The following is a 26,096-nucleotide window of genomic DNA, read 5'->3' on the forward strand; positions in this document are numbered from 1 at the left end:
CCAGTAGTTGGGAGAGTTTCGAAGGGAACAGATTGCCTGGGAGATGCGACATTGCCAGTGGCTGTTTCTAAGATGGGACGTCCATCTGTGGCTGAGGGCACGTCCTGAGTGGCCTCTCATGCTCCCTTCTAATCCAGGGCTGTTCTCAGCGCCCCGATCTTTAGAGGAGGAGAAAGTAGCATGGGACACAACTTTCCCTTTCGTCTCCTGCAGCCAGCCCGTAACAGAGGCAGAGAGAAGGAAAGGCGACGGGAACTCGAGCAGCTATCTCCGACTTCTTTACTGGAAGTTTGTGTGATGGCAGCTTCTCCCTTAAATTTAACGCTGAATATGTCCCCCCACTTTCCACTGAAATGGCTTTCTGCAAGCTTGTATTACACTTGAACAATTTAATATGAAATATATATTTAATAATATGATAGCACCAAGGGGCACTGAATAGGACAAACATAAGAAAAGCAGAGCTAGCAATAGTCTCTGAAATATTGTATCCACTGGGTACCCTTCATCATGAAATCCTCACCCAGACTTCATTTGCCTTTGATTTACTTAGAGTATAAACCTCTTGAGACAGTCTCTGGTACATTTATACACCCCGGTGTGCTGCCCTGCAAGCTCTATGGTAACACAACGCTCGTAACTCCAGCAATGCCACCTTGGGCACACGCCTGTGCCCTGGACAGTTGGTCTCCAAGGGGACGTGCTCTTCCAGCATCTGACAACGGTCGCGGAACAAACCCTGGCATTGCACATGCGACGGCAGCTCCAGCCTCTTTGCGGACTCATCGACATGCAGTAGAAACCCCAGGTACCATATGGAGTGTGGAGGCAGATGGACGGACATATGTGCGATCTGTGTGCATCTCTGCTGACGGAAACGTCCCAGCCCAGGCATTAACACTGCAGTATACGGTTTGCATTTGGGGCGCGAGAGAATTTTTCTCCCATAAAATAAATAAAATACGTTCTGAGCATCTTGGGATGAAGCCATTCTAATCCTTTATTCTTTCCAAAGGAAAATGATTCCATATCCAGAGCACTGTGCAAACAATTAATTAGCCTAATGAAAATGAAAGGCCTAATTGCTCAGTATTATTACAATCATTGGCAGCCAGGCGCGACCAAAGAATAGGCACTGTCTTACCAGGGATAAAGTGCAGCTTTCCAGCTTTTGGGACTTTTTTGATATTTGGATATCTAGCAAAACAATTTTTTTTTAATCTTTTTGCTGTGATGATGTAATTCTCCTTTCCACATGCAAAAAAGCTGGCAGTATTTGGAAACATCTGAATAAGGTGCTATACAGTAAAAAAATGGAGAGGAGAGAGACCCAGCTGGTGTGAAATGACCTGGTTGCATGGGAGTCGCTAAAGCTGTAACTTGCCTGAGTTGAATGACATGGTGGTGTCCCCAGCAGGAGACTTGACTCATGTGGTGAGAGCGATGCAACATTAAGAAAAAAATGTATTTTTTAAGGAGTACACCTAAAATAAAAGTACAATGATCTTTAGCACAGCTCTCTTTTCAATGACCTGTTGGTATCCAAATGGAAAAATACTTTAAATTCATGCAGATGAATTCATTCATTGTGGATAGGATCATGAAGGGTCAGGTTACAGGAACTTTGAGAAACTTATCATTCATGCATATCTCATAATATGGAGATAGAAAGCAGATGCTGACTGAACATTGACCCAGCCTGAGGAGTATGGGTCCAATAATTCTTCCTTTAAGCACCTGATTCTCATGGAAAAATCCTCAAGATTCAGCTTTGATTCTATTATCTGCTTTGTGCAGAGACTGGGCAACCAGAGACTATTCTTTAAAAGCAATGTGGGTGAAGTCTGCTCTCATTCACACTTGCACAGTGCCACTGGCCATATTATACAGAGTTTCTCGGCAAGCTGATTTTTGGTGTTGGAGGGGTGGGGATTGCAGTTTAAACTTAACTGGGGGCACTTGTATTCTGAGCTGCAGGACATGCCCATAGGGAAGACATCCATATCGTGCAACATCACGCACTCACATGGGAAATACGGCTTCCCAGTGTAACCAGTGGTGGTAGGTAAGTGCTCTGCTTAGGCGGGGGCTTGGGATCATCCCCAGGCAGAGTTTAATGCTCTGAATTGATTGCCAAGGGAGCAGGACCCCAAGCCTGGTCACCGAAATGAGGTGTGCTGGCCCCCTCCCTCCCACTCTCAGTATCCTTAGCACAGCACCCCAGGGGATCCTATTCCCTCCCGGTGTTATTTAATAAACCACTGGCTAGCAAAGAGGAAGGGTTAAGTCAGACCTACATCTCCAGCTCTGGGGACGCAGAGCACGAGCAGCCCACACGCTGCCCTCAGCACAGGAGTGGGAATTTCTTTATGCCACCTCAGCAACTCATTGCAAAAACAGCGGCACAGACTTGGTCACTGGAAGGCTTCAGATACTGCACGTTTGTGCTGTGTTGCCTTTTAGGAGATAAGTTGTGTCCAAGTGTACTGGGTTTTGAAGAGGATTAAAAAAAAAACCAAAAGGTGATTACAATATAGAATAGTACAATCCCATGAAAAGGGTATGAACAGAAAATGCAGTTCTGTGGGTGAAGGTCACTGCACTTCGCAATCACCCTTTAGCTTGCAAAAGTGAAATCAAGAACACATGGGCCTTCCTGAAACCATTTCAGGTCTGTAACCAGTTGTCAATGCAGCTGGTAACAATTATTACAGATGCTGCTGAGGACTTTGAGACATAAAAAAATGACAGACCCAAAGATGTCATGGCAGGAAGGGTCTGTCAGGTGACAGAACATCCCAACAACCTTTGTCAGGCTGGTAACAATATTCTGCTGAGTTGAATACAGCTGCTGTTTAACCCCTGGTACACAGCTACTCATCACCCCTTAGGGACAAAAAAGAAAACTCAAACAAACTGAGGCTTTTGTTTTTAATTTATTTTGCAAACCTACCAATTCATTTTATGAAAGTATGAAATCCTACATGGTTACATTAAACACTTACATTACAATCCAGGTAATACAAATAACCACTACAAAGTTAGTTTTAGGTACTCTTGGATAACGAGGAGGTTTTGCATTATTTAAAATGAAAATAAGTCACAAAGAAGAGATAAAATAGCCTGTGATTGTCAAAGAATTTAGTTTAAAGCAATAAAACCACTGTAGACTCTCCTTGTCCTACAAAAAGTTAAGAGAGAAACACTGATTTACATAATCTTTCAATATTAATGTTCAATTAGATGCATCAAGCAAATATAAGTGCACACATCTGCTTCAGATAACAAGAACAGTTCACAAGTTGTTTGGAAACCAGCGTCAGGTTTCATTCTCTGGAAATTACATTTACCACATAACATCGCCACCATCCTTCCTTTCAGATGGATAAAAATCCTGTAATATTGTTTGTAAAATACACTGGAGCTTCAAATCTGCTCTAATTAAATTCAGTGGGAGTAGGATCAGTTCCTACGTGTAGCAGGTACTCCCGATTTACTGAAATCCTTACAAAACAGCCTTCTTCCCAGGAATGAAATTAGTGAAAAAAATCCTGTAATAATTCAGGAAAACTCTGAGCTTTGCTATCCAGCAATTGACACTGCAACTGCATTTCCAAGGACCTTTACGCATGGTCATTGTTTCCTCTCCACCAGCAACAGGACACATAGACACCAAGTAACTGTGCTTAGTAAGAACCCAGAGCTCTGTAAAGAAAGTATAAAAATCAAAGAACAGATTGACCTAAGCTAGAAACTGCTCTCTTGACACCTATCTGACACGCCTCTGGTGTCATTCTGCTGCCTGTAAGCTGCTGCTTCTGATGAGACATCTGTCAATCGCGACTGCACAACTGCTTCTTAGGAAGCAATTAAATGGAGCTTTGACTTTGTAGCTGCATCGCCATGTTGCCTAAGTAGTTTGGGGCAAAATGTCCAAGATGCTACTGCCATATATAATGCAACAGTTCCACAAAAGCAGGGAGAGCTGTTTATGGGGAAAAAAGGCAGGTGCGGGTACAATCCTGATGGCCTGTGGCACAAAGGAGATTAAACAGATCATTCTCTCTTGCAGCCTTCACCTCTTTCAACTAGGACAACCAATATGGTGCAAACCCCCAAATCTCCACTCGTGCATGTGCCACAGACCTGAAGAGCTCGTTGTAGCACAGAAGTGAAGCCAGCAGCATCTCAGCAAGGCTTCTAAGAGAACTAGGCGTTTATCCACAAGAGTATCTTTTAACACTGATCACCTCAAAAAACTTAAAGAAACCAGACAGGTTACACAAAACGACACAAACTTTTCACCTGGACATAAAGTGTCATCAAACATGGAAGTAAAAAAGAAGTCACTGTTGAGGGTAGTAGCTACTGTCTGTGTCTACACAAGGCTTTACTCCCTGAAGCGGACACAGTTTGCTACAGGCTTGGAAATGGTACCAAGCTGGTGGGAAAGCAACAGTACCCAAGGCTGGGCCTGTTCTTCCTGACCAACACCGCCCTTACCCTTAATTCAGCTGCATTTACTGGTGTCTGACTGCAGAACTTTCCCCAGAATGTAGTTTAAAATAGTAATAGATGCTTCAGTTTCCCATTCTCTGACATGATACAATAAATATAATTTGTTCAGACCCTTTTTTACAAGCACGCATTACAACAGACGGCCCCACCCTGTTATTACCACTGTGCCTACTTGTTTTCCATCTCTACTCATGTAAATGTAATGTCAAATCCTCTTAAGAATCCTGAGAAGCCATCCAGAATCACTTGTTCAACTGACATTTCTGTAATAATAAGGAAAGAAAAAAGAGTTGTGGGAAATTAAATGGTGCTCCTGTTGCCAAGTTGTTAAAATTATATGGCAATATGCTTCCAGTAGTTGTAAGAAATTAATTTGTGGAGTGCTTACAAGCCTTACATGTACTAAATCTCAACAGGATATAAAATGCTATTTAAGTGATACAACTTACATATGTTAAGGAGAAAAAAAAAAAATCAGCACCGAAGAGCAAAAAAAGAAACTAGATTCCCATCTGCACTGATTCCTCGAGGCTGGATCTCCACAGCTGAGGGAGTCACGGGGAGATCCTCAGTGACGCACCTACGTTGTGTACGTACGTCGGCACCTGCACCTCTCCCTCTGCCACCCCTTCTCAGGAGAGATGGGACAGGTTCAGCGGGTTCCTCTGCTCCTGTACACAGCTCCGCGAACCGCGCTCTCTTCACTGTGTTCTGAAAACACTGGCCAGAGCGAAAGGAGTGTCACTGCTTTTCACCTCCTTTATTATAATGCTGTTCCCAAAGAAGCGCCTGAGACACCTGATCTGTAGATGAAATAGTTTTTCAATTATGCCACTACGCGATAACTGTCCTTTTTTTCCTCACAACAATGTTAAATACAATATAAAACTTTGGATTTTCTATAGTGAATGAAATCAGCAAAGTCAAAAGGCAGACAGTGCCGGCAGTGCTGTTACTGCTCCATTCTGTAAGACAGCACCAGGGTAAGGCGCTTCGGCAATCAGCACCTAGTTCAAGCGACAAGCTTTGTCACAACGATCTGCTTTTTGCACACTTGGAGTACGTACAAGTTTTCTGCAGATCCAGAGAAAACTGAGACTACCTGGTTGTTCTCTAAGCTGCTTTAAAACCACTACAATTCATTTAATCCAGCAGCAGATCCTGGCACTATTCCTCAGTACAGTACATTTTGATAGCGACATCAAAGCACATGACACAAAACAGATTTATTTGTTCGAGCTCACCATAGTCTGATGGGCTACACGCACCAAGAGGCAATTCAAAAAGAGCACACCACTCAATTCATCAGGACAACAACACTGACTCAAAGGAATTCCAGCTCCACTTCGTGAAGGAAGAAAAGAGTTCACAAAGGAAAAGATCTTATTGCAAGTGGTACTGCTTGGCTTGGCCACTTCTAATACAAGTCAGAAGTATTAGAAGCTACCAAGGAGCCAAGGACAAAGAATTCCTGTTTTGTAAATATTTTAAGTATAGCAAGCTTGCTTTAAAAAGAAAAGCCACTGCACAACATTCCAAATTGTCTTCTCTAACAGACTGGACATCGTTAGATCAACACTGACAGAAAACACATATTTCAGTAGCAGTTCTGGCACTTGGCAATTTAGAAAACTCTTGTGCATATGGGACTGAGGCAGGTTGTTTGCAGACCCTTTTCTCGCAGTATCCCAGGGTCACCTGTGCTTCCTTCACAACAGCGAACTGCCGGACTCAGCAGGTGCCTTCCTCAGAAGGTGCAAACTGGCAGCTGTCGTGAGAAACAGTGTCGATGCTCTGCACTTCGGACTGCGGGTGAATGGACACCTGAACGGCGATCTCTTGACCTTGTTCGCTCACGGACCCATCATCTGAATCCCCGGCTGGTGAAATGCTGCGCTTGATCTCTGGGTTGACGGGGTATATCGCAGCTTGAGTACCGCAGGCTTGGGGTTGTTTTTCCTCCACACCAACTTCATCGGGATCGTCAACGCGCACAGCCTCGAAGATCTCCTCCATGAAAGCCCTGCAGTTCAGGATCAGCGGCGGAAGGGGAATGCTCCTGGCGAGCTCTTCAATGTACCGAGCAAACTCCATGGTTTTAAACTGAGTGACTTTGGCCAACTCGAGTGTTTTGGCAGATGTAATGATGGGGATCCGCTTGGCTATCTCAAAAGCCTTCTGAAGCTTCTCAGCCCCTTCCGTCCTGAAGAACTCATTGATGGCCTTCTCGGTTTTGCGGAGGTGACTGCTCATCATGCACAGACGGGTTATGTTTAAAATGAGGGTGATAGCAAAGGCAACGAGGCACACGATCATGTAGTAGATACTCATGTCTCCCGAGGTGAAGATAACCCTCAGGGTGACTGCGTAATACAAGGTGTCATTACGACCAACAGCTGCACACGTGTATCGCCCCCGGTCAGCAAACTTGACCTTTGTGATGTTAAGGGAATTATCAGCAATCCTCCACCGGCCACCTGCAGATTCGAAAGAAATAAAGTGAGCTAATGAAACAAAAATTACACATGTTGTTTGCTCCATCAACAGGAGACAGCGCGTGGAAGTAAGCAGTCCATGTCTAGCATCATAGAAACAGTGCAGCAAGGATTGAAATTTCCTTTTTGGGCGTGAGAGACAGAAAGCCGTAACCCAGTCACCAGTCCTACTGCTTTATGGTAAGTTATTCGGCACGTTTGCTACTCCGGTTTCTCTCATCTGCAGTTTCTTACATGCTTTTGGACTGCTAGCTCCTTCTCACAGCGAACCCAATTCTTAACTAGTGCTTCTCACCTGCTGTGTAACACTATGTTGAAAGACTGTCCTCTATAAAGTCTAATTTTCCACACATTCGGAGTCAAAAGCCAAGTGACCCATGAAAAAGATCAGAGTCTGTAAATGGCTCTGCTGGCAAAAGAACCCAGGATTTTCTTAAGACAGTTTTCTGCTGAGCATGCAGTGCTGATATACGAAATCCATGTATAAAGAAATCAATAAAAGAAACGAGCTTTATACAGTATTTCCTATGCATTTATAACTTAGGGGGAAAACTTTTCATAACTCATTTTTCTAATTACTCTACTTTGAACTAATCTCCAAATGGCATTATAACTACTAAGAGGTTACTGAATACTTAAGGCAGAAAGCCTCTGAGGAGATCCTATCAATTAGCTCAATGACCTTCATTAATACTAATAGGGTAGAGAAAACCACATGCATCTCTAAAATACATTATTTTTTGAAAATTAAAAACTACAGGGACAGAACTATAAGAGCCAACGGCTAGGAAGATACATTCTTACTCTGTATAAAAGGGTTAAGTAGCACGTATTTCATCACTGGCCATTACAAATTGCGTTAGTTTCCACAGTCTCACTGGTGCACAAACCAGAAAATAAATTTAGTAAGTTACCTCATGCTTTAAAAAATCCTGTAACAAAATTAAAGCACTGATTGCCAGCTGGAAAAGGTCACAAGTTGTGGAGAACTGTCTTTAAGTCATGTGTTTGGAAAAATATAATATAACCCAGAGCAATAACAAATAAAAAAAATCAGTTACTATCTCGTAGGATGCAGATTCATATTCATTTCTTCTGTATTGAATACTGTGATGCCTCTTGAATGAATTGATTCTGCGGGGCACCACAACGGGATGGATGGGCCAGGACAGAAGAACTCAGGTATAATTCACATGCCAGAGGGCAAAGGGCTTTGTCTTGCTCTCTCCTTATCTCCCAACTGTGAAAATGGGAGGATAGGAAGAGAAAATGATAATAAAGTTCCAGAGGTTTTCAGACACTGTGTAAAAGGGGAATACCGAAGGACAAAAACCAGCAGGAAAGCTCACCTTCGTCATTCTGTTCAAGCAGGTGTCCTCTGGAGTTGTACCAGAGAATATATTCATGCTGGCTGATGTTCAGTTTACATTCAATTAAAATACTGGTCCCCTCTTTGGCTATGAGATCATGGTGTGCTGGAGAACTCAGTAAAGCTGGAGACACTGTATGAAGTGATGCATTGAAAGACTCAAAAGCAACTGTCCTGTTAGAAGCTACATTTTCCAGTGTAAATCCAATTGAAAGATCAGCACTAACAGTTAAAATTAACAGGCAGTAGCTGAGCTTCATGGAAAGCCAGAGAAAATTCTTTTTTCATTTAATTTGGAGAAATGACTTCATATGACACTAAGCTGTCTGCATTGGTCTGAGATAGGAGAGGAGGCTCTTGATTTGTTCAGTGATAGAAAATGTCTTGGATCCAAATGCACTTTCAAGACCATCAATATTAGAAGCGGAAACTGGAAATCCAACTGAAAAAAAAAAAGAAAATTAATTAGGCTTATTAATGATAGAAAGCTTATGGTGTATTCAAGTTTCATTTCCAGTAAACAGATTTCAATTAGCATAAAATAAAGTGTCAGCCGAGAGGTTTCAAATCAGAGCTTTGCTCAGAACACGGTTACAAAATGAGGGTAAGAAGGCATTAGCACAACCTTCAGTCCTCTAGATGTTCATCTTCCCATCCAAATACGTAATCTCAGGAACGATAATCATTAAGGGGAAAAGGGTTTTAAAAAAAGAACAAAATGTTCGGTCTACTCGAAATGCATAACTATCGTTAGGGTCAGAAAGTGGATTCTGCATTTGTTAACAAAGAAAAAGTGGTTTCTTAACAGAGGAAGAAAAGCAAGAAAGAGGAAATAATTTCTGCCTCCCTCTCCACCAATATCAAAGTGCTCTTAAGCCCTGGCTTTCTAAAGCCAGTCTTTCATTTAGCACCTAGAGAAAAAACAAAGCACAAACACATCTCATTTTTAGCATTTATACATCCACTTACTTGATTTTAGAGTCACAGTCAGTGTTATATGTCTAAATACTAAACAAGATCCTTATAATTTTCAGCAGTGGGAAAATTCTGCTGGCAGTTATCTACAGCCACAGAGAGGAAGTCAGGACACGTATTTCTGAATATCAGGACACAGATGTCCAAACACCCTTCCTTTTTTGCAATCTCTCTTGCTGCTGCTGTATTTTCTAACTCTGCCTCTTTTTGTCTTGTTTGTTTTACAATAAGCTCCTGCTGAAAATCTTTTACTTTATGGTGCTACATCTCAGTGGTTGTATCTTGTTTATCATCTTCTCTACCCAAATGCTGCCCCATTTTTCACAGCAATTTGAAAAATTGTTTTGTCTAGGGATAGAACTCACACTCGTCAAATAATGTTCGCAAAAGATATTTTAAGACATTAGGATTTTCCGGTTTTAAAAGCCAAAATAAAACCAACTTGTAACAAAAATGAGATGACACCGATAAGAGAAAATCTGTAATCAATTTTCCTGGAAGCTAGATTCAAGGAAATTTCTAATCAAATATGCATTCCCTGAAGTTCTGATTCCATCTAGACTGCTCCAGAGCCCTAAAAAACAATTTACAAAGTAGAGAACCCATAAGCTAAAATCTTATCTTAAAGAATATCACTCCATCCTGTTGACTGTGACTTCAAATTTACCATCTTGCCTTCTTCCAATAACAAATGCTAGTAGAGTTGAATTTCATAAATATCACAATACAAAGGAATATATTTTCCTAATAAATAATGCAGACCCTTCTCAGCCTTTCAGAATCCCTGGTTAACACTGCCTAAAGCAGACAGAAATCTTATCACTTAAAAAAATAATTTACTATAAATAAATACAGGTGATTTGTACTAATTGTCTATTCAGCAGAGAAAAAATAAGTGTATTCAGAACAGGAAAACTTGTAATGCACTACCCAGACAAGGCATTTTTTCAGTTATTTTGGCAAAGATCAAACCAGATTCCAGACTCGACGTCAATGAGAAATGTGTACCTGCCCCATTTCTGTTGCAGCTATTGCCAAATCCCATTTAACAAAGCAGGCAAAGCAGCTGTGTCCAGCTCTTCTTCAGGCTGGACTAACCCACTCACTCACTGAATCTTGCAAGAGACATTGGAAAACGGGCCCTCCACTTGTTCTGTGGAAACACCGATCCCTCCATCTTCCCTTTTTTCTTTTTTTTTTATTGGCCCCTCTCTTTTTTCTGTCATGCCTCTTGCCCATTCGAGACCAGCGCCAAGAACTCAACTGTACTGTCATGCCGAAGAAACTACTTTCCCGCAGCTAAACAGTTACCAAAGCACCAAGGCCTCTTTCATTCCAGTTTTTCACCAGTTACACACTATGGAAAGCGCTACCGAGTCCTGCGGCATCTGGAGATGAGCATCCCAGCCACATCGACTGCATGGGGCTGAAAAAAACCCAGTACTGATCAACAACTGATCTTCTGTTTGACGAGTGGTTTTAGCCTTCCTTCTTTAGACCCTGAGTGTTTTCTGAGGGTTTCAGAGCCTCCAGAAGGCCGCTGACAACTGATCTGCTTATTTTGGTAACCCCGTGCAGATTTCCTGCAGGCAGGCTGCAGGTTTTTAGTGGTTTGTGGACCACTGACAGCGGAGATAGCCAGGGTTGCCATCTGAGCGTCTGTCACGGCTTGTGCCGTGGGGTGCTGTGGTCACAGATCTTCAACGCACATCACCCAACCACCCGCCTGCCGTCACTTAAAAATCCTGCTGCACCTCACGGCTTTCACACGCATCAGGACGTGACTTCACAGCGTTTGATGTTGCTACAGCTGATGAGAGCTCGGCAATGAAGCAAACCCTCATCTTCAGGATCGAATCAAACACACAAAATAACCTCCAGTCTTCCAAAACAATAACCTCCCCACTAATAATGTTTCAGATTTATCAGAGAGTAATTCCAGTACCTCCGGTACTTTGCCTGCGTTATTATCATTTTAAATTATTAAATTCAAGTTATTAAATTTCCAAGTGTCTGTGACACTCCTGCTAAAATGACATTAGGAACCTCAGTTAATTATTTAACACAAAAAATACCCAGCAACATTTTCCCTCATAAGAATAAGATAATTATCTTGAGTAATTGCATATGCTCTCCACCATATTTGCACTGAGCTTGCATAATGTATAAAACATTGGTGATGGGTCATTGAATTTTACTACTAAACTCTTCGAGGTCTGATTTATTAGAAATTGTTTGTCGCATTTCGCTTTTGGAAAAGCCATTATTGCTAAGCAGACAATGATCTCTCACTGCCAAGTGCAGGGAAAAATAAAATGATTTGCGAAATCCATATTCTTCAGCCATCACACTTATGCAAAACAGCTGCTGGAGCTGATAAAGGATCCAAAAAGGATAAAGCGAGAGCAGTGCCAACATCACAATTCTTCTAGAGAGCATTAAGCCCAAGCAAGATGAAATGTGCAGAATAGAAACTGGCTATTTTACAACTGAACCTGAAGTTGAGCTGAACATATTTAACCTTTATTAAACAGTAAGTTGTAACAACAAATAGTGATGGAAACATAAAAATCCGTGATGCATACGCTTGTATGAGTCATCTTTGGCTCTTATCCTGAAAAAACGCCTGTCTGTTGAACTGAGAGCACGCTAAGTAGTCCCACTGAGGTCAATGGAAGTACTGATAGTGCTTAAAATTACACACATTTATAAGGCACAGCAAAATTGCGGCCCAAGAGGTTGCAAGTTATACGGCTTTACATTCTCTGCTCATAACATCATTTCATAGCTGGAGAAAAGCGAAGCAATAAACCGGGACACACCTGACCGACCACAGACTGACAGACTCCCACTTCTGGCACGTGATGTAGAAATGTATTTTAGCATTTACAACAAGCTAATGGGTAACAATGCACACTAAATAGATCTAAATGGATCACTTTTGCACAGAGCACACCTTCCTACTTGCAGCGTGATTTCTTGCAGGAAACAGGCTGCTGTGCCCATCCCGCGAGGCCCCTCTGACTCTTTCACAGAATCACAAACTGGTTGGCTTAGAATGGACCTCTGGAGATCATCCAGTCCAACCCACCTGCTAAAGCAGGTTCACCAGAGCAGATCACACAGGAATGTGTCCAAGTGGGTTTGAATGTCTCCAGAGAAGGAGACTCCACAACCTGTTCCAGGGCTCTGGCACCTCAAAGTAAAGAAGTTTCTCCTCATATTCAGGTGGAACCTCCCATGCTTCAGTCTGTGCCCATTGCCCCTCACCCTATCACTGGGCACCACTAAAAAGAGTCTGGTCCCTCCCTTTTCAAATCGGGGAACAGCACATGGCAGAGCCCCGAAGACATTAACTCCTGGGAAGTTTGTGAAAATAGATGGAGCGGTCTGACGAGACCACCACGGGTGTGCCCAGAGGCTGCAGGGAGGGTTCACCCTGTGCTGGGACCAGCGAAGGCTCCGGGAACAAGGGACCCACAGCCCCAGAAAACAACATGAGGAGCAAATTGACAGGAGACCTGAGCAGATCTCACCACGTGTGGCTGATGTGACGTGGGGGTTCGCCCCGCGCGTTGTCCCTTGGCTGACACGTGTCACGGGGCCACCCACGAAGGACACGGGATGGGCCACACACAAGAACCAGCCGCTTTCCCTCCGTCAGCTCCAACCGCTCGGGCACAAACCCCCGCTGCGCAGAACCCGCCCCGAGCGGCCCCGGCCCCACTCGCGTCCACCCGCGGAGCGGCCCCGCTGCAGCTGCGGGAAGCACCGCGAACACCGCCCCCCCTGGCATGACGTCACGCGTCATGACATCACAGGGGCCTGACGTCACGCCACAACACCGCGCCGCCACCCCCCGGCAGCATTTCTGTGCCCAAAAGCGAGGTACGGCACGGGCCCCCGGCTCCTCCCGCCGCAGCGGGACGGGCGGGCAGGGCCTGCGCGCCGCTGCACCGTTCCCCCCGACTCCGGCGTCGCCAGGTCCAAGCTGGCGCCGCCCCCGTGGCGCGGTGGCGCCGGTGCCGCTCTCACCGGGAGCCCCGCCGCGCAGCTCCGCCACCGCCGGCCCCGCCGCCCGGATGCGCTTCTCCGGGCGCTCTTCCGGGCCGAGACGCGCTTCCGGGGCCAGCCGGCGGGTGCCGCTCTGCGCCGCGCCTCTATGGTCACGGTCCGCCCGGTGTGGGGAGCGCGGAGCTGGCGGGGCGGCCCAGCCCGGCGGGTGAGGCGGGGGCCGGGGTGGGGGCACAGGCGGCTCGGGGGGAACCGGAGGGTCCCACGGGGAGGGGCCTCTGGGGAGTCCCCCGTGGGGCAGGCGGTACCGCGGGGGGGCTGTGGGCACCCGGAGGTGCCCCGATGGGGCAGAAATACCGTGAGGCGGCTTTGGGGGGCCTGTGGGTCAGGCAGCCCCATGCGGGGGGTTATGGGACCCTGGGGGCGGCCCCAGGGCTGGAGGTGCCCGAGGGGGCCGAGCCCGCGGGGGTCACCGGGCTGCGGGGGACGATGACCGGGCCCGGGGGTGCGGGGGGTGATGGGGACATGGTGGGGGGCGATGGGGACACGGTGGGGGGTCCCCAGCCCCTCACCCGGAGCTGCCCCCCCCAGCGCTGTTCTCCTGCCGTCAAAGCCACCGACACCCCACGGCCGGGGGCAGCTGCCCTGGTGGCATCACCGGCCGCCGCTTCGGGGTGCGGGCGCACATGCGGGCTCGCAGCGGGCGATGCCGGGGCTGGGGGTGCCCGGCCCGGCGCTGCCCGCAGGTCTCTGCCCCGCAGCTGGCGAAGCCTCCGTCCCCGTGTGCAGGCCCCGGCGTGGCAGCCCGGTTCGTGGGCACCGTCATCCCAACGCGCCATGCCAGGGCCCGGAACTGTGGCAGCTGGAGTGTATTTCACGTCCTGGGTGGTGGTAACGCCCTGGCGAAGCTCAGCCCAAATACAGAAGGGAACCAGTTGCTGCCTCCTTGCCTGCTCGACTTTGTGATAGCTATCCCCACTTGTATCCGACCAGCCATCCCAAGCTATTTAATTTCGCCTCTTTTTTTTTTTTTAGTGAAGCAAGTAATGGATTTAATTATCTGAGGACCTTTTGTACTTTTCATTTGCTCTTCGGAGTTAGCAACCTGTTTCTTTCTCGTGGAGAGGGTGTATCAGATAAAGCCACGTGTTTCTGTGGGACTTTAAACTTCCAAATGTGACGTTTCTTCCAGTCGGTTGCAACTTGGTGTATACACTTGCTTAAAAACATAATCTGTTTGTGTGGGTGTATGTGGCAACATGAAGGGATTTCTGCCTTAGTTGTGTTTAATTATTTAAAACACAAATGTGATGCTTTTGAACTAATGTCAAAGTGTACAAGGAAGTGAATATTTTATCTGCTTTGCTTTCTGTGGATGTTCATAGTCATGTCTGAGAGAGACAGTGGTGAAAATCTGAAAGAAGAAACCTCTTACAAAGATGAAAGTGAACAGAAAGCAGAGGAAGTTGGCTGCACTGAGAGTAAGGAAGAGAGAGAGCAAGAGCTTGAGCCTACGCCTATGACTCGGAAAAGACCTGAGCCCAAACCCCCAAGCCAGCCTTCTGCCACGGAAAAGCCACCAGCTGAAACGCTCAAGGTATGTTCCTGTGCTGGCTCCAAATAATGACACGTCACATTTCATGGCTTTGAGCACAGAATTCTGAGCGTAAGCCCCGCTCCTTTACTGAAAATTCACATTACTGTTTATCTGAAAAGGAAGTGCTGCACTAAAGTTACACATCACAGGCCGCTTGTTTTCTTCTTCTCACCATAATACTTGCATCAGTGTTGTGATTTGACCGGCCAACTCCAGTTTATATACTGAGCATCATGCCATGTGGTGAGGAATATCCCTTTGGCCAGCGTGGCTCAGCTTTTCCAGCTGTGCCCCCTCCCTGCTCCTTCTGCACTGGGTAGAGCATGGGAAGCCAAAAAGTCCTTGACTACCCGGCAACAACCAAAACATCAGTGTATTGTCAACATTCTTCTCATACTAAATCCAAAACACAGCTACTAGAAAGAAAATTGACTCTATCTCAGCTAAAACCGGGACAATCACTCTCTTCTGCTTTTCTTCATTACAGGTCTCAGATGCTCCTGCTCCAGTTCAGACAGGTTGGGGGTACTGGGGAAGCTGGGGGAAATCTCTTCTGTCAACTGCGTCAGCTACTGTAGCTACTGTAGGTAAGGCTCTTTCTGGTATTCGATATATATTTCAGCCACGCCTCATGCCTCAAGCTAGTGCTTTTGAGCTTTTTTCTAGAGAAGAGGATTTCTGTTATAGCAGCAATTATTGCAAAAATATCAATAGAATTGTTCAAGTAATAGGCAAAACTTGTACCAAAAGGTACAGTGATATTAAGGAGATATGCACAGCCAAATTGCTTTCAAGTTTTTAGGATGTTTGCATGATTTTAGCTGCTATTTTTAACTGGTATTCAGCTGGTAGTTACAACTTGATTAAAAAGCTGAGGTGAAACCTGGGTTCATTACATTGCAAGCTGTGTAGCAGTAGGTTTTAGTGCAGGGTAAACTGTCTTGAGCAGGAGGAATCCAGAATAATAAAAAACCAATATGCAGCCCTAATCCTGATTCTGTTTTAATTTCTGTTGTATCTCACGGTTAAAGTAATACTGCTGTCTTCTCTAGGTCAAGGTATTTCAAATGTCATAGAAAAAGCAGAAACAACCCTTGGGATCCCCAGTCCTAGTGAAATCTCTTCAGAGACTAGAGATGCTACAAGAGGTCAGTTTTTATTGCGTAAGAACAACATTGAAGCGTTTCTCATAACATAATCAGCCCTAAAATAACATCACCTTGGTTGGCATCTTGCATATTGAGGTAGATCTCTCTGTGCTAAAATAATACTCTATTACTTATTTCTGGTAGCTCTGAAAAGTAGGTAGGAAAATAATCCCAATTCCAGCCCTGCTCCTGGCTGACACTTGAAGTTTGTTGATTTTCTCCACTCTGCAGCTGACAGGATCTTTTTTTGGGAATGAGGGAGTTAATTTTCTGCCTTCTGATGCAGGAAGCGAGAATCCTGGTGCTGGGAGCACAGATGCGGTTGACGATGTCAGTTCCTTTCCTATTGCTGGGGCTCTTGGAGTTTTATCAACCATCTCCACTGCTGTCCAAAGCACAGTGAGTGAGTTGGGAATGCAGGAAAAAGACGGGTTTAAGAGAGCACTGAGGTTTTTTCCTTTCATCTGAAAAAATGTCAAAGGAAACTTTTAATTTTGACTTTTGTGGGATGAATGGTGAGAAATTGCTTCAACCTTGATACAGCCTGTAACCTGTGCCTTGCTTCTAACTGGCATTAAATGTGTAAATTTTCTTGAATTTTGATAGTTTTGTATTGAGTGTTGGTACATAACAAAAAAAATGAAGGCAGACTGTGTGGTGCATGCATTCCTGTGTCACCTCTGTACTCTATTGTCTCTGCTGCCTTTAGAGTATTCAGGTAAATGCAGGGTCAGACTCATTCCTGGAATATTTCCACTGATTCCCACCGAACTGTCTAGAGATGAAATCCATATTCCTCTTCAAAAATTTCTGTGAAACTAGCCCAAATTGCTTGGAAATCAGCTTGCTCCTGTGACTATGAGAAATGCACTTCAAAGGAACCCATTACCCTTAGAAACTGTGCTCTTGTGATCTGCTGTCTTGTCGATTTGCCCGTGAATCTGAAAGAACTGCAGATGGAAAGCTTGCGCCTGCTTTTAAGGCTTAAACAGGAGTTAGCAACCAAAACCCACGGGTCTAGTGTTTTCTGATTGGAAGGATGAGAACTATATACTTCAGTCTGCTGAGAACCAGCTTGTTCACAAAATAGAAATGTATTTCCCAGCAGATTGCTCCAGCTGTCTGAGTGCTATATTAAACTGTTGGATGATAGTGTGCTGAGGCTCTTTCCATGTCCTTCTGCTCTCTTTGTGGTGATTAGGCTTGAATTTTAGGGTGACAAGAACCAGTTTGGCTTTTATATGAATGTTTGGCATAACACTGCTGATATAAATCCCCCAATTAATTTCTTTCAATTGCATAGTTGTCTGTGAGTTTTACGTGCTGTCTGTGTCCAAATCTGATTCCTAGGGAAAAAGTGTTATTAGTGGAGGTCTGGATGCCTTGGAATTCATTGGGAAAAAGACAATGGATGTAATAGCTGAGGGAGACCCTGGATTCAAAAAAACAAAGGGCCTTATGAACAGAACCTCTACATTATCTCAGGTATGGCAGTTCCATATCAGCTCCTCATTGGTTTCTCTCATTTCTTCTCCCTTCTTTTACAGTCTTGTCATTAAGCAACTATTTTTACTATTGAACCAAAAGCCTTCTCCTCCCACATTCTGTATCTACTGACACTGACCTGAGTCCTCTGCTTTTCCTTTTCAGGTCTTACGAGAGGCAAAGGAGAAAGAAGAGCAGCAGACAGCTACTGAGGTTACCATGGCTACAGAGAAGAAAGCCCATTATGGGTTACTGTTTGATGAGTTTCAGGGTCTTTCGCATCTGGAGGCCTTAGAGATGCTTTCCAGAGAGAGTGAATCAAAGGTAATGGCCTTCAGCAATTTGCCAGCTATTTTGAGTTCAGCTGAGCAGGGAAAAAATATTAGAAATACATATATATGTAAAATCAAGTGCTCAGAACTTGCTATAAAACGATTGATTATGCAACTTCACTTTAACCCCTGCATTATGATCTGATGTTTACCTTGATGAGGGGATCAGGTGCACCCTCAGGAAGTTTGCAGATGACATCAAGTTGGGTGGGAGTGTTGATCTGCTGGAGGGTGGGAGGACCATACAGAGGGATCTGGACCGGCTGGATCGTTGGGCTTATGCCAGTTGTATGAGGTTTAACAAGGCCAAGTGCCGGGTCCTGCACTTGGGTCACAACAACCCCAGGCAGCGCTACAGGCTCGGAGAGGGGACTGGAAAGCTGCCTGGGGGAAAAGGATCTGGCGGTGTTGGTGACAGCGGCTGAATATGAGCCAGCATGTGCCCAGGTGGCCAAAAAGGCAAATAGCATCCTGGCTTATATCAGGATTAGGGCAGTGATCGTCCCACTGTATTTGGCTCTGGTGAGGCCCCACCTCGAATCCTGTGTTCAGTTTTGGGCCCCTCACTACAGGAAAGACCTTGAGGTGCTGGAGTGAGTTCAGAGGAGGGCAACAAAACTGGGGAGAGGCCTGGAGCACAAGTGTGATGGGGAGCGGCTGAGGGACCTGGGGGTTTCAGCCTGCAGGAAAGGAGGCTGAGGGGAGACCTTCTCACTATCTGCAACTTCCTGAAAGGAGATTGTAGCATGAAGGGTGTTGGTCTCTCCTCCCAAGTAGCAAGAGACAGGACAAGAGCAAATGGCCTAAAGTTGCGCCACAGGAGGTTTAGATTGGATACTGGGAACATTTTCTTCATGGAAAGGTTTGTCAGGCATTGGAACAGGCTTGTTGAATCACCACCCCTGGAAGAGTTTAACAGACGTGTAGATGTGGCGCTGAGGAATGTGGTGTAGAGGTAGACTTAGCAGTGTTAGCTTGATGGTTGGACTTGGTGATCTTAAAGGTCTTTTCCAACCTAAATGGTTCTATGATTATGTCCTGTCCTCAGCTCCTAAAGCCATTCTCTTTGCCCAGTTAGCCTCAGTTCTTGCATGTCTTCAACAACATTTCATGAATTACTCTTTCCTCATACTGACTTGTTTGCTGCCTTGGTCTGGAGGAGAGTTTTGTAAGCACAGCAGAGATTGTCCTTTCTGTCTTGGGGCAGGGAGGAGGGCAGACCAGCATGCAATTCCAGAAGTCATTCACTTTTTTTAATGAAAGAAACTATAATAACTCTTTAAGAATCCATGATTACCTAATGGGGCTTCACAAATAGGTCTTTTCCCCTTTCCTTCTTCCTGTAGGAAAATACCACTTTCTCATGGACATCAGTCTGTGATGTTTTTACATGCGATGTAAGCCAGTGCTGCATCTTCCATACTATTTATTTTTCTTGTTGGATTTATGATTCTCTCTTTGGCTGTGCTACTCCTAACCAGGTGAGATCGGTTCTAAATGCCCTCCATGGAGAAGAGCTGGACACACTGAAGGAGGAAATGGAACAGCTCAAAGAAGCATTTTCTTTACCTGAATTCTTTGAAGAAGAAGAGGAAGAAAAGATGGGTAAGAGAGTCCCAGGTCCTGGCTGGAGAAGCTGGTTCTCAAAGAAATTCCCAGTGTAGAACCAGCCAGCCCTGATCACTGGCAAGGGGCACAATGCCAAAGTTAAGTTATTCTTTAGCGGGATGCTTAATCCTAAAGCCGTCTGTGGCCAGGAGCATGACAAGTAGCAATACCCTTTATCTCTGAAAAGCTGCTGTGCATTAATTCTGTAGCAGGAACGATTTCTTGCCAGAGCAGGATTAGAGTTGCTTGACTCCTGGGCAGTTCACACAGCTGACCTTGAGCCAAGATGCAAATTCAAAGAAATGCTGCGTTTCCTTGACCATGCGGGAAAGACTGAATAAAGTTGTCCAATCTCTGGGAAAGCAAAAAGCCTTTTTACTTATTTATTTTTTAAACCAGAGTTAGCCACACAGACCAAAAGACTTAGAGGTTCCTCCATATACCAGAGCCATCTGATTTTTGAGGATTACACAGCTTTAAATGTAAATTTCTTGCATTGCTTTTACCTAAATGGCTCATCAGGAAGGGCTTACACACTTGCATGTGCTATCATTTAACATTTAATGTATCTTTTTGCACATGATGGATCTCACAGCCTTCCCCCCCACTACGACCAACTGTCCTGCCATATATACTAGGAGAACCACAGGCTTTAAGTGATATTTCAGACTTTCCAAGGTGATGTGCAAGTTTGTGCATTATAAAATGCTGCCTGTAAGAAAAAAAACCCACCAAACTGAATTACTTTAGCTACAAAAGCAGGATAGAGAAAGCGAAAGCTAACGTGGCACTGGTGTCTCCACTTTTTCTGAACCTACCATATAAATTATATTTTAAAAGACCAGGTTTGATGCACTCTTGCCTGAGGTGATGATTCGAAGAGAAATAAAGGAAACAGTTGACAGACTTGTGCAGAACTGGTTGTGCATTGAAGTGCTGCTTATTCCTTTCCTGTCCTTTAGGAGATGAGGAGTTCACAAAAGAAGTAACAGAGTTGTTTTCAGAGTTACGTATCTCCTCAAAGCCGGACAAACTGATCATGGTGAGTTATTTCCCGTCTTCTAAAAGCTGGAGAGATTCCTCACAGGAACTGCTGCTCAGTCCTGCTTTGCTTGTGAAAATGTCAAAGGCATGAAAACGAGCTGTGCTTTAGATCCTTTGACAATGGTAGGAAAAAGCAATGGGCCTTTTCCTTTGACTTTATGGAGCAAAATCTTGTTCTGTAATGTCTTTGGCTCCACATCAGCAGACACCGGTGTGTCTTTGCCCCATCACTGGGCAGTAGTAAGTGGTGGCAAAGATAACTGGGAGCAGTCAGCCTTCAGCCACCACAGTGAAAATAACCTACGGTCATGAACTGAAGCCCTCCTCTTGGTACAGAGCAGTTGGTTTTACTGGGTTCAGAAGCTGGTATGAGGTAGAATTGCCTTCCTTTCACTACCCTTCAGATCCACCAAGTGGCAGCAGCATTCTGCTGACAGCTTTTTAAAGCACCTCTGTTAGTCGTGGTCTTGCTGGGAAACTCCAGCACTCGCTGCTAGAGAAATGACTTCCCTCAACTACATCAGTGCAGCCAACCCTTTACAAAGGCCTGAAGGCACTAGGACTGTTTGTCCTCAATAGGTCAGGAGTCGTAGCTGTTTCTTTGCTCTAGAGAGATCCAATACTCCATCTTTTGTGGTGTGCAGGGGAGCTTCATTCCAGTCATTTAATACTGTGTCACATCTTCATATAGGTGAGGACATCTGCTTATGAATGGATAGCGCAGTTCAACAGTAATCTTCTGAAAGAAGAAAAAGAGAGTGAAGAAAACCAAGAAGTAGAATCCGGAGATGGTGACCATGATGCTAAAAAATCAGTAGAGGTAACTGAGTAATGAAGGAAGGGAGTATCTGGCTGCCAAGTTAGAGTTGTGACTCCCAGAGTTTATGGGTTTCTATTTCCGTGCAGATTCTGAGGTCTGAAAGGGCAGTGTAGTGATAGTACATTGTGTGATTCGCTTGTTTTAAATAATAAAAGCTGCTAGTTTTTGTGTGGTATGGGGAATTTTTTTAACTCTTGCAGGATATTCACGCGTTTGCCATAAGAAGCCTGGCTGAACTGACAGCATGCGCCATTGAAATGTTTCACAAAACTGCGGCTTTGTTTCTCCATGGTCAGAAACAAGAGGTGACGGCCACAGACAGAGCCAAGTCCCTTTCACAGTAAGTTCACCTCTTAGCAAATGTGTAGCAAATAATTACTAACATACTGATTAAACTGTGTAATAATTCTTTGCCAATCCATGGGATGCAGGGCTCTTGAATTCTGCTTATGGGCTTAGAGTTGCAATGGGTGACATCACTATCTTCCATCAGAATTCAGCTGTCTCTCTCTTGATAAGAAAGAGGAAACCCTACTTGGAAACTTCTACATAGCCAAGAAGAATGTTTGCCCTAAGCTTGTGCTAATTAGGAGATAAACATTTCAAATTTGACAAGGCGGTTGTATAAAAGTGATTGTTAATTACCTCTTTGTTAATCATTTAGTATGTTAGGAACGTGATATTGTAAAATTACTGCAACTAATTAGTAGATTGGTCTTACCAATAATGCATAACATGAGATTTTTATTTTATGCTGGGAGATACTTGGCAAGTGTATGAAATATGCGGTACTTTCTATTTCAGAAAATGACACTTTTCAGTAAAAAAAAGCAAGTTAGCACAGTTCCTTCTTGAATGGATGTGTCTGTCCTGAATGCTGTTTCAGATCTTCTGCTTAAATGATTTATTTTTCCATCTTTACTCTCCCTAATTTATTTGGGGAACTTCTGGATCTTCATATACTGTGTATATGCTCTATATAAATTTTGGTTTAATTTAGCTTTATATGCATGGAAAAAAAGGTATTTCTGTTTTAGAGGAATGCTAGAAAAAAGTTATTCTTGTAGAATGTATTTACTACATGGTTTTCCCACTCTTCTTCCACAGAATGACGATTGTGCTGTGTAAAGAACTGTCAACTTTCTCTAAAGAGTTTACTACGTGCTTAACGACTGCAGGGGTAAGAGTTAGACTGTAGTTCCTAGGAATTAGATGTGGTTAGTTGATTACAGCCTTGGGGTCTTCACTACGAAGCTTTTTTGTGTTTGCACATTTATATATGCTTTTTTTTTTTTTTTGCCCTGTGAACTGATCTTCTAGGTCAATGTTCCCCCAACTCTGGCAGCTGAACGTACACTGAGCTTTTGGAAAAAAGGGAAAGAAATTGCATTCAGTGTGGCACAGAGTGGGGGTGGGAATTGGTGCTGACAGTACTGAGGAGACAGAAGAAAATGAGGTTGGTTATCCTGTGTGGATTTTCCAAAACACTCAGGTGTTATTGGAGATAATATAATTTTCTCTAAATTCTCCAGTTATCCACAGTTCATTTGAAGATGTAACGTGTGTACTCATACATGATTTTTGTTAGGCACGTGTGGGTAACATTGTTCTTATTTTCATGCTCCAGGGCAGGTCATCTGTACCTTGTCACTTTGCTTTCCTATAGTCAAGGGCGACGTGGCAATTTTAAACTTACTGAGGATTTAGCTTTATCTTGCTTGAAGAAATGTGATCAAATTTTCAATCAGGATAATATATGTCTGATCTCTGCAGGTCAAAGAGAAAGCAGATGTGCTTAATCCCTTAATCACTGGAGTGTTTCTAGAGGTCAGTTATGCTAAAGTTAAAACTTTAAGCTAATACTTCAAAAATACATATGCTGTTTTTTCCACTTCTTTATCGTTATGCATGCCAAGTTCTCTAACCCATGGTCTAAGATGCTGCTTACCTATCTAATAACTTAAAAGTGTTAATAAATGTCTGTAGATTTGCCCAAGAGATGAGTTAGTGAAGAGTGAGGCTTATGTGGTCTCAGCTGACAGTTATGATGGGTCAGAAGCCACATATTAAATTCAGCAGTCTGGATTTCTAGAATTTAAATGTTCAAAATCAAACCTTAGACAAGCTCACAAATTAGCATGCAAGAATCCCAACACTTCCCAGCTGTTAAGTTGGTTCTCGATGCTTATAAACTTCTGAGGTGTGGTAGGAAATGGGTGTTTCCTGTTGGTGTGTTCTTCCATTTGTGCTTCAGTTTGAAATAAATTCTTCTCAGCTGTTATTGAAGACAGTATCCTGCATTTGAATTGCACCTGATCTTATTTGGTGGCTTTTAAGCCAGTTGCTTTTCTGCCTAGTGGCACAAAGCTTCTCAAAAATGTAATATTTAATTGATTTCTAGAATGACGCCTTAAAAAATCCAACAAGCACTAGCCTTCTGTTTATGTGCATTCATCAATGCTGTTTGAAATGAGTATGTGATTAGTAAAGCTGATTGGTAGTGTAATTATTCATGTGTGTATCTTGATTTTTGTTTTCGTAGGCTTCAAACAGTGCTTCATATATCCAAGATGCCTTCCAGCTCTTGCTGCCTGTGCTGCAGATCTCTCTTATTGAGGCTAGAATGGAACTATCACAGCAATAAAAATCCTTCTAATTAAGAACTTTTTGACCTTCCCACGTTGTAGTTTCCATGCTGGAGAATGATGTAATGGCTGTTATTAAAGAGAAAAAGATTAACTCTGATCGCTGCTGCTGCTGCAAGAACGGTGATTAAATGCAGTCTGACAATGACAGCTCTTACAGCACGTTGTGAGATGTGATTAGCATAGTCCAGGCTGGTGGACAACGTGACAGACTTAAAGTGCAGATTGCGTCTCTGTTTTCATGAGCTGTCTGTACCTTTTCCCAGAAATCTCTCTGCTGTATGTGTTAACAAGCTCTTTGGAGAAACTCTCTAGACTGTGAAGACAATGCTGGAGAAGAGTAGCAGCTGGCTAGTTAAAGAGTTAGCTAAAATCATGGTATGATTTTTTTTTTAAGTCAGTGAGATATAATTAGGTTCCTGATGGCTCTGTGTTGGTGTTGAAGTGAATATTGGGTAGGAGGTGCGAGAAGAGGCAAATATTTGTGATTATGAACCTTGCAGTTCCTAGGCTGGAAATAATAGAGCAGAGGGGATCCCTTATCGAGCCACTGTTGCTGAAGAGAAGCCCCGGATTCCTGAAGATGCCTGTTAGTGACTCAGGGATGTGGGATGGGGAATCTCACTGGGGTGCTGTTTCTCATTCTCTTGCAGAGTGCTTGCTTCAGCACGAGCTGGGAAAATGCTGATCTGGCCCTAAGAATGTGGGTACTTTTCTTTATAGCAATAAACAAGAACTGGCTAAAAGGGATTGATTCCTGTTTGGGCAATTGAATGAGAGAATTTAGTAGGAGGACTCCCTTTTTTCAGTGCAGCTTGACATGTCAGCCACAGACTGTTCACAAACTCAGATACTGCTTTTCTCCTGTTTCTGTGTAAAAACACTGTAATGCAATGCTCCTTCTTGTTGGAAGGTATATTGAAGTAGGGGGAGAGGAAGCAATTTGGTTCTGTTAGCGGGAGTCCTAATTTGTCTCAGAAGCTGCTCCACTTAGAGTATCTGTTTCTATGTGCTGTGAAAGTTCTCTGCTTTGTTCCCTTTTGCAGTTTCTATCTTTTGAGCCTGCCCGCTGGGAGGGAGCAGCCTCTGTTGGAATCACAAGAGCCGAAATGCACAGCTAAAATGGAACTTCAAGAAGTCCAGAATAGCTTAACCAGAGGTGACTTAGTGTCACACCTGCCTCTCTACTTGCTCGTTGGTAGCAATGATGCTCAAATCCCATTTTGAAAATCCTCTGGGTTTTAGCAGGTCTTGCACATTTCTGCTGTACTGAAGGCTTAACATTGCTCTGTTTCTGCAGTAGAGAAGTGTTTTTATTATTAGAATACCTTTTGGCTAATGCTCCTCTGATTTTATAGATATGGAAAAAGCCTTGCTTTAGTCCTGGTTTGACTGATCAGATCTCCAAAGAGCCTTTTTTTGCATATTAAAGAAAACCAGACTTGAGTGTATCTGGGGTAAAAAAAATCTGCACTACAATAAACTATATTTTTTCTTCTTTACGCTGAGAGTATTATTAAAGAAAGGATTTGTTTTGACAACAATTTCAGTTAAGAGCTATCGTGATAGCAATGGGCACAAATGAAACGAGAAGAACGAACTGTGAGTTTTTAATTCTCAGCCCTGATTGTGTTTGCAGCGCTGGATGCTGCTCTGGGGCCGGGCCAGCTGGGGCTGTTCTCATGGCAGGGACCGTCTCATAGCAAAGGGCTCTGAACCCAGGCTGGGGAGCGGGAGCTCCCACAGCCGAGCTCCCCATTCTTGCATCAGTGTGAAATGGCAGCTCTGCATCTGCTGCAAAGTCTAAATTTACAGAAATGTCAGAAAAGAAGAAACAATGGGGTTTTATGGAGCAGCAACTGCTTTTCTTACGAATAAATTCTGCTGACCTGCAGTGCTTTGTTGTAGTTTAATAATTAAAGGAAATGAGGTGATCTTTTTTTTTTTTTTTTTTTTTAAGATGCAGACAGTAATTCTTTCAGTCATGTGCCCACCTGGATTTGGTTGTAGCAGCCAATAATCAAATGTGCACCAGCTTCATTTGTG

At 44.0% G+C, this 26,096-nt stretch overlaps 2 protein-coding genes across 2 annotated transcripts; one reads left to right on the plus strand and one right to left on the minus strand.

The window, feature by feature from the left end:
• Positions 1 to 2,930: 2,930 nt before the first annotated feature.
• On the minus strand, positions 2,931 to 13,463 carry MFAP3 (microfibril associated protein 3). The gene is made up of 3 exons (XM_065643949.1): positions 13,393 to 13,463; positions 8,363 to 8,824; positions 2,931 to 6,995 (listed from the first exon to the last, which is right to left on the minus strand). The coding sequence occupies exons 2-3, from the start codon at positions 8,640 to 8,642 to the stop codon at positions 6,250 to 6,252; spliced, it is 1,026 nt and encodes a 341-aa protein (XP_065500021.1). The 5' UTR covers positions 8,643 to 8,824; positions 13,393 to 13,463; the 3' UTR covers positions 2,931 to 6,249.
• FAM114A2 (family with sequence similarity 114 member A2) lies at positions 13,458 to 25,552 on the plus strand. Its single transcript, XM_065643948.1, has 14 exons — positions 13,458 to 13,579; positions 14,757 to 14,968; positions 15,456 to 15,555; positions 16,021 to 16,116; positions 16,403 to 16,515; positions 17,467 to 17,601; positions 17,767 to 17,925; positions 19,415 to 19,538; positions 20,504 to 20,583; positions 21,277 to 21,405; positions 21,606 to 21,745; positions 22,513 to 22,585; positions 23,179 to 23,232; positions 23,948 to 25,552. Exons 2-14 carry the CDS (start codon positions 14,759 to 14,761, stop codon positions 24,047 to 24,049), a joined length of 1,515 nt encoding a protein of 504 aa, XP_065500020.1. The 5' UTR covers positions 13,458 to 13,579; positions 14,757 to 14,758; the 3' UTR covers positions 24,050 to 25,552.
• Positions 25,553 to 26,096: the final 544 nt, after the last annotated feature.

Source organism: Caloenas nicobarica, chromosome 13 (genome assembly GCF_036013445.1).
Source record: "Caloenas nicobarica isolate bCalNic1 chromosome 13, bCalNic1.hap1, whole genome shotgun sequence".
NCBI classification, from domain to species: domain Eukaryota; kingdom Metazoa; phylum Chordata; class Aves; order Columbiformes; family Columbidae; genus Caloenas; species Caloenas nicobarica.

Bases quoted from the DNA above. Each gene is read 5' to 3' on its own strand.
- FAM114A2 (XM_065643948.1), top strand. From the start codon at position 14,759: ATGTCTGAGAGAGACAGTGGTGAAAATCTGAAAGAAGAAACCTCTTAC. The intron at 16,117-16,402 runs GTCAGTTTTTAT...CTTCTGATGCAG, and splicing joins GACTAGAGATGCTACAAGAG to GAAGCGAGAATCCTGGTGCT. The intron at 20,584-21,276 runs GTGAGTTATTTC...ATCTTCATATAG, and splicing joins AGCCGGACAAACTGATCATG to GTGAGGACATCTGCTTATGA.
- MFAP3 (XM_065643949.1), bottom strand. From the start codon at position 8,642: ATGAAGCTCAGCTACTGCCTGTTAATTTTAACTGTTAGTGCTGATCTT. The intron at 6,996-8,362 runs GTGAGCTTTCCT...TCGAATCTGCAG, and splicing joins GCTTGAACAGAATGACGAAG to GTGGCCGGTGGAGGATTGCT.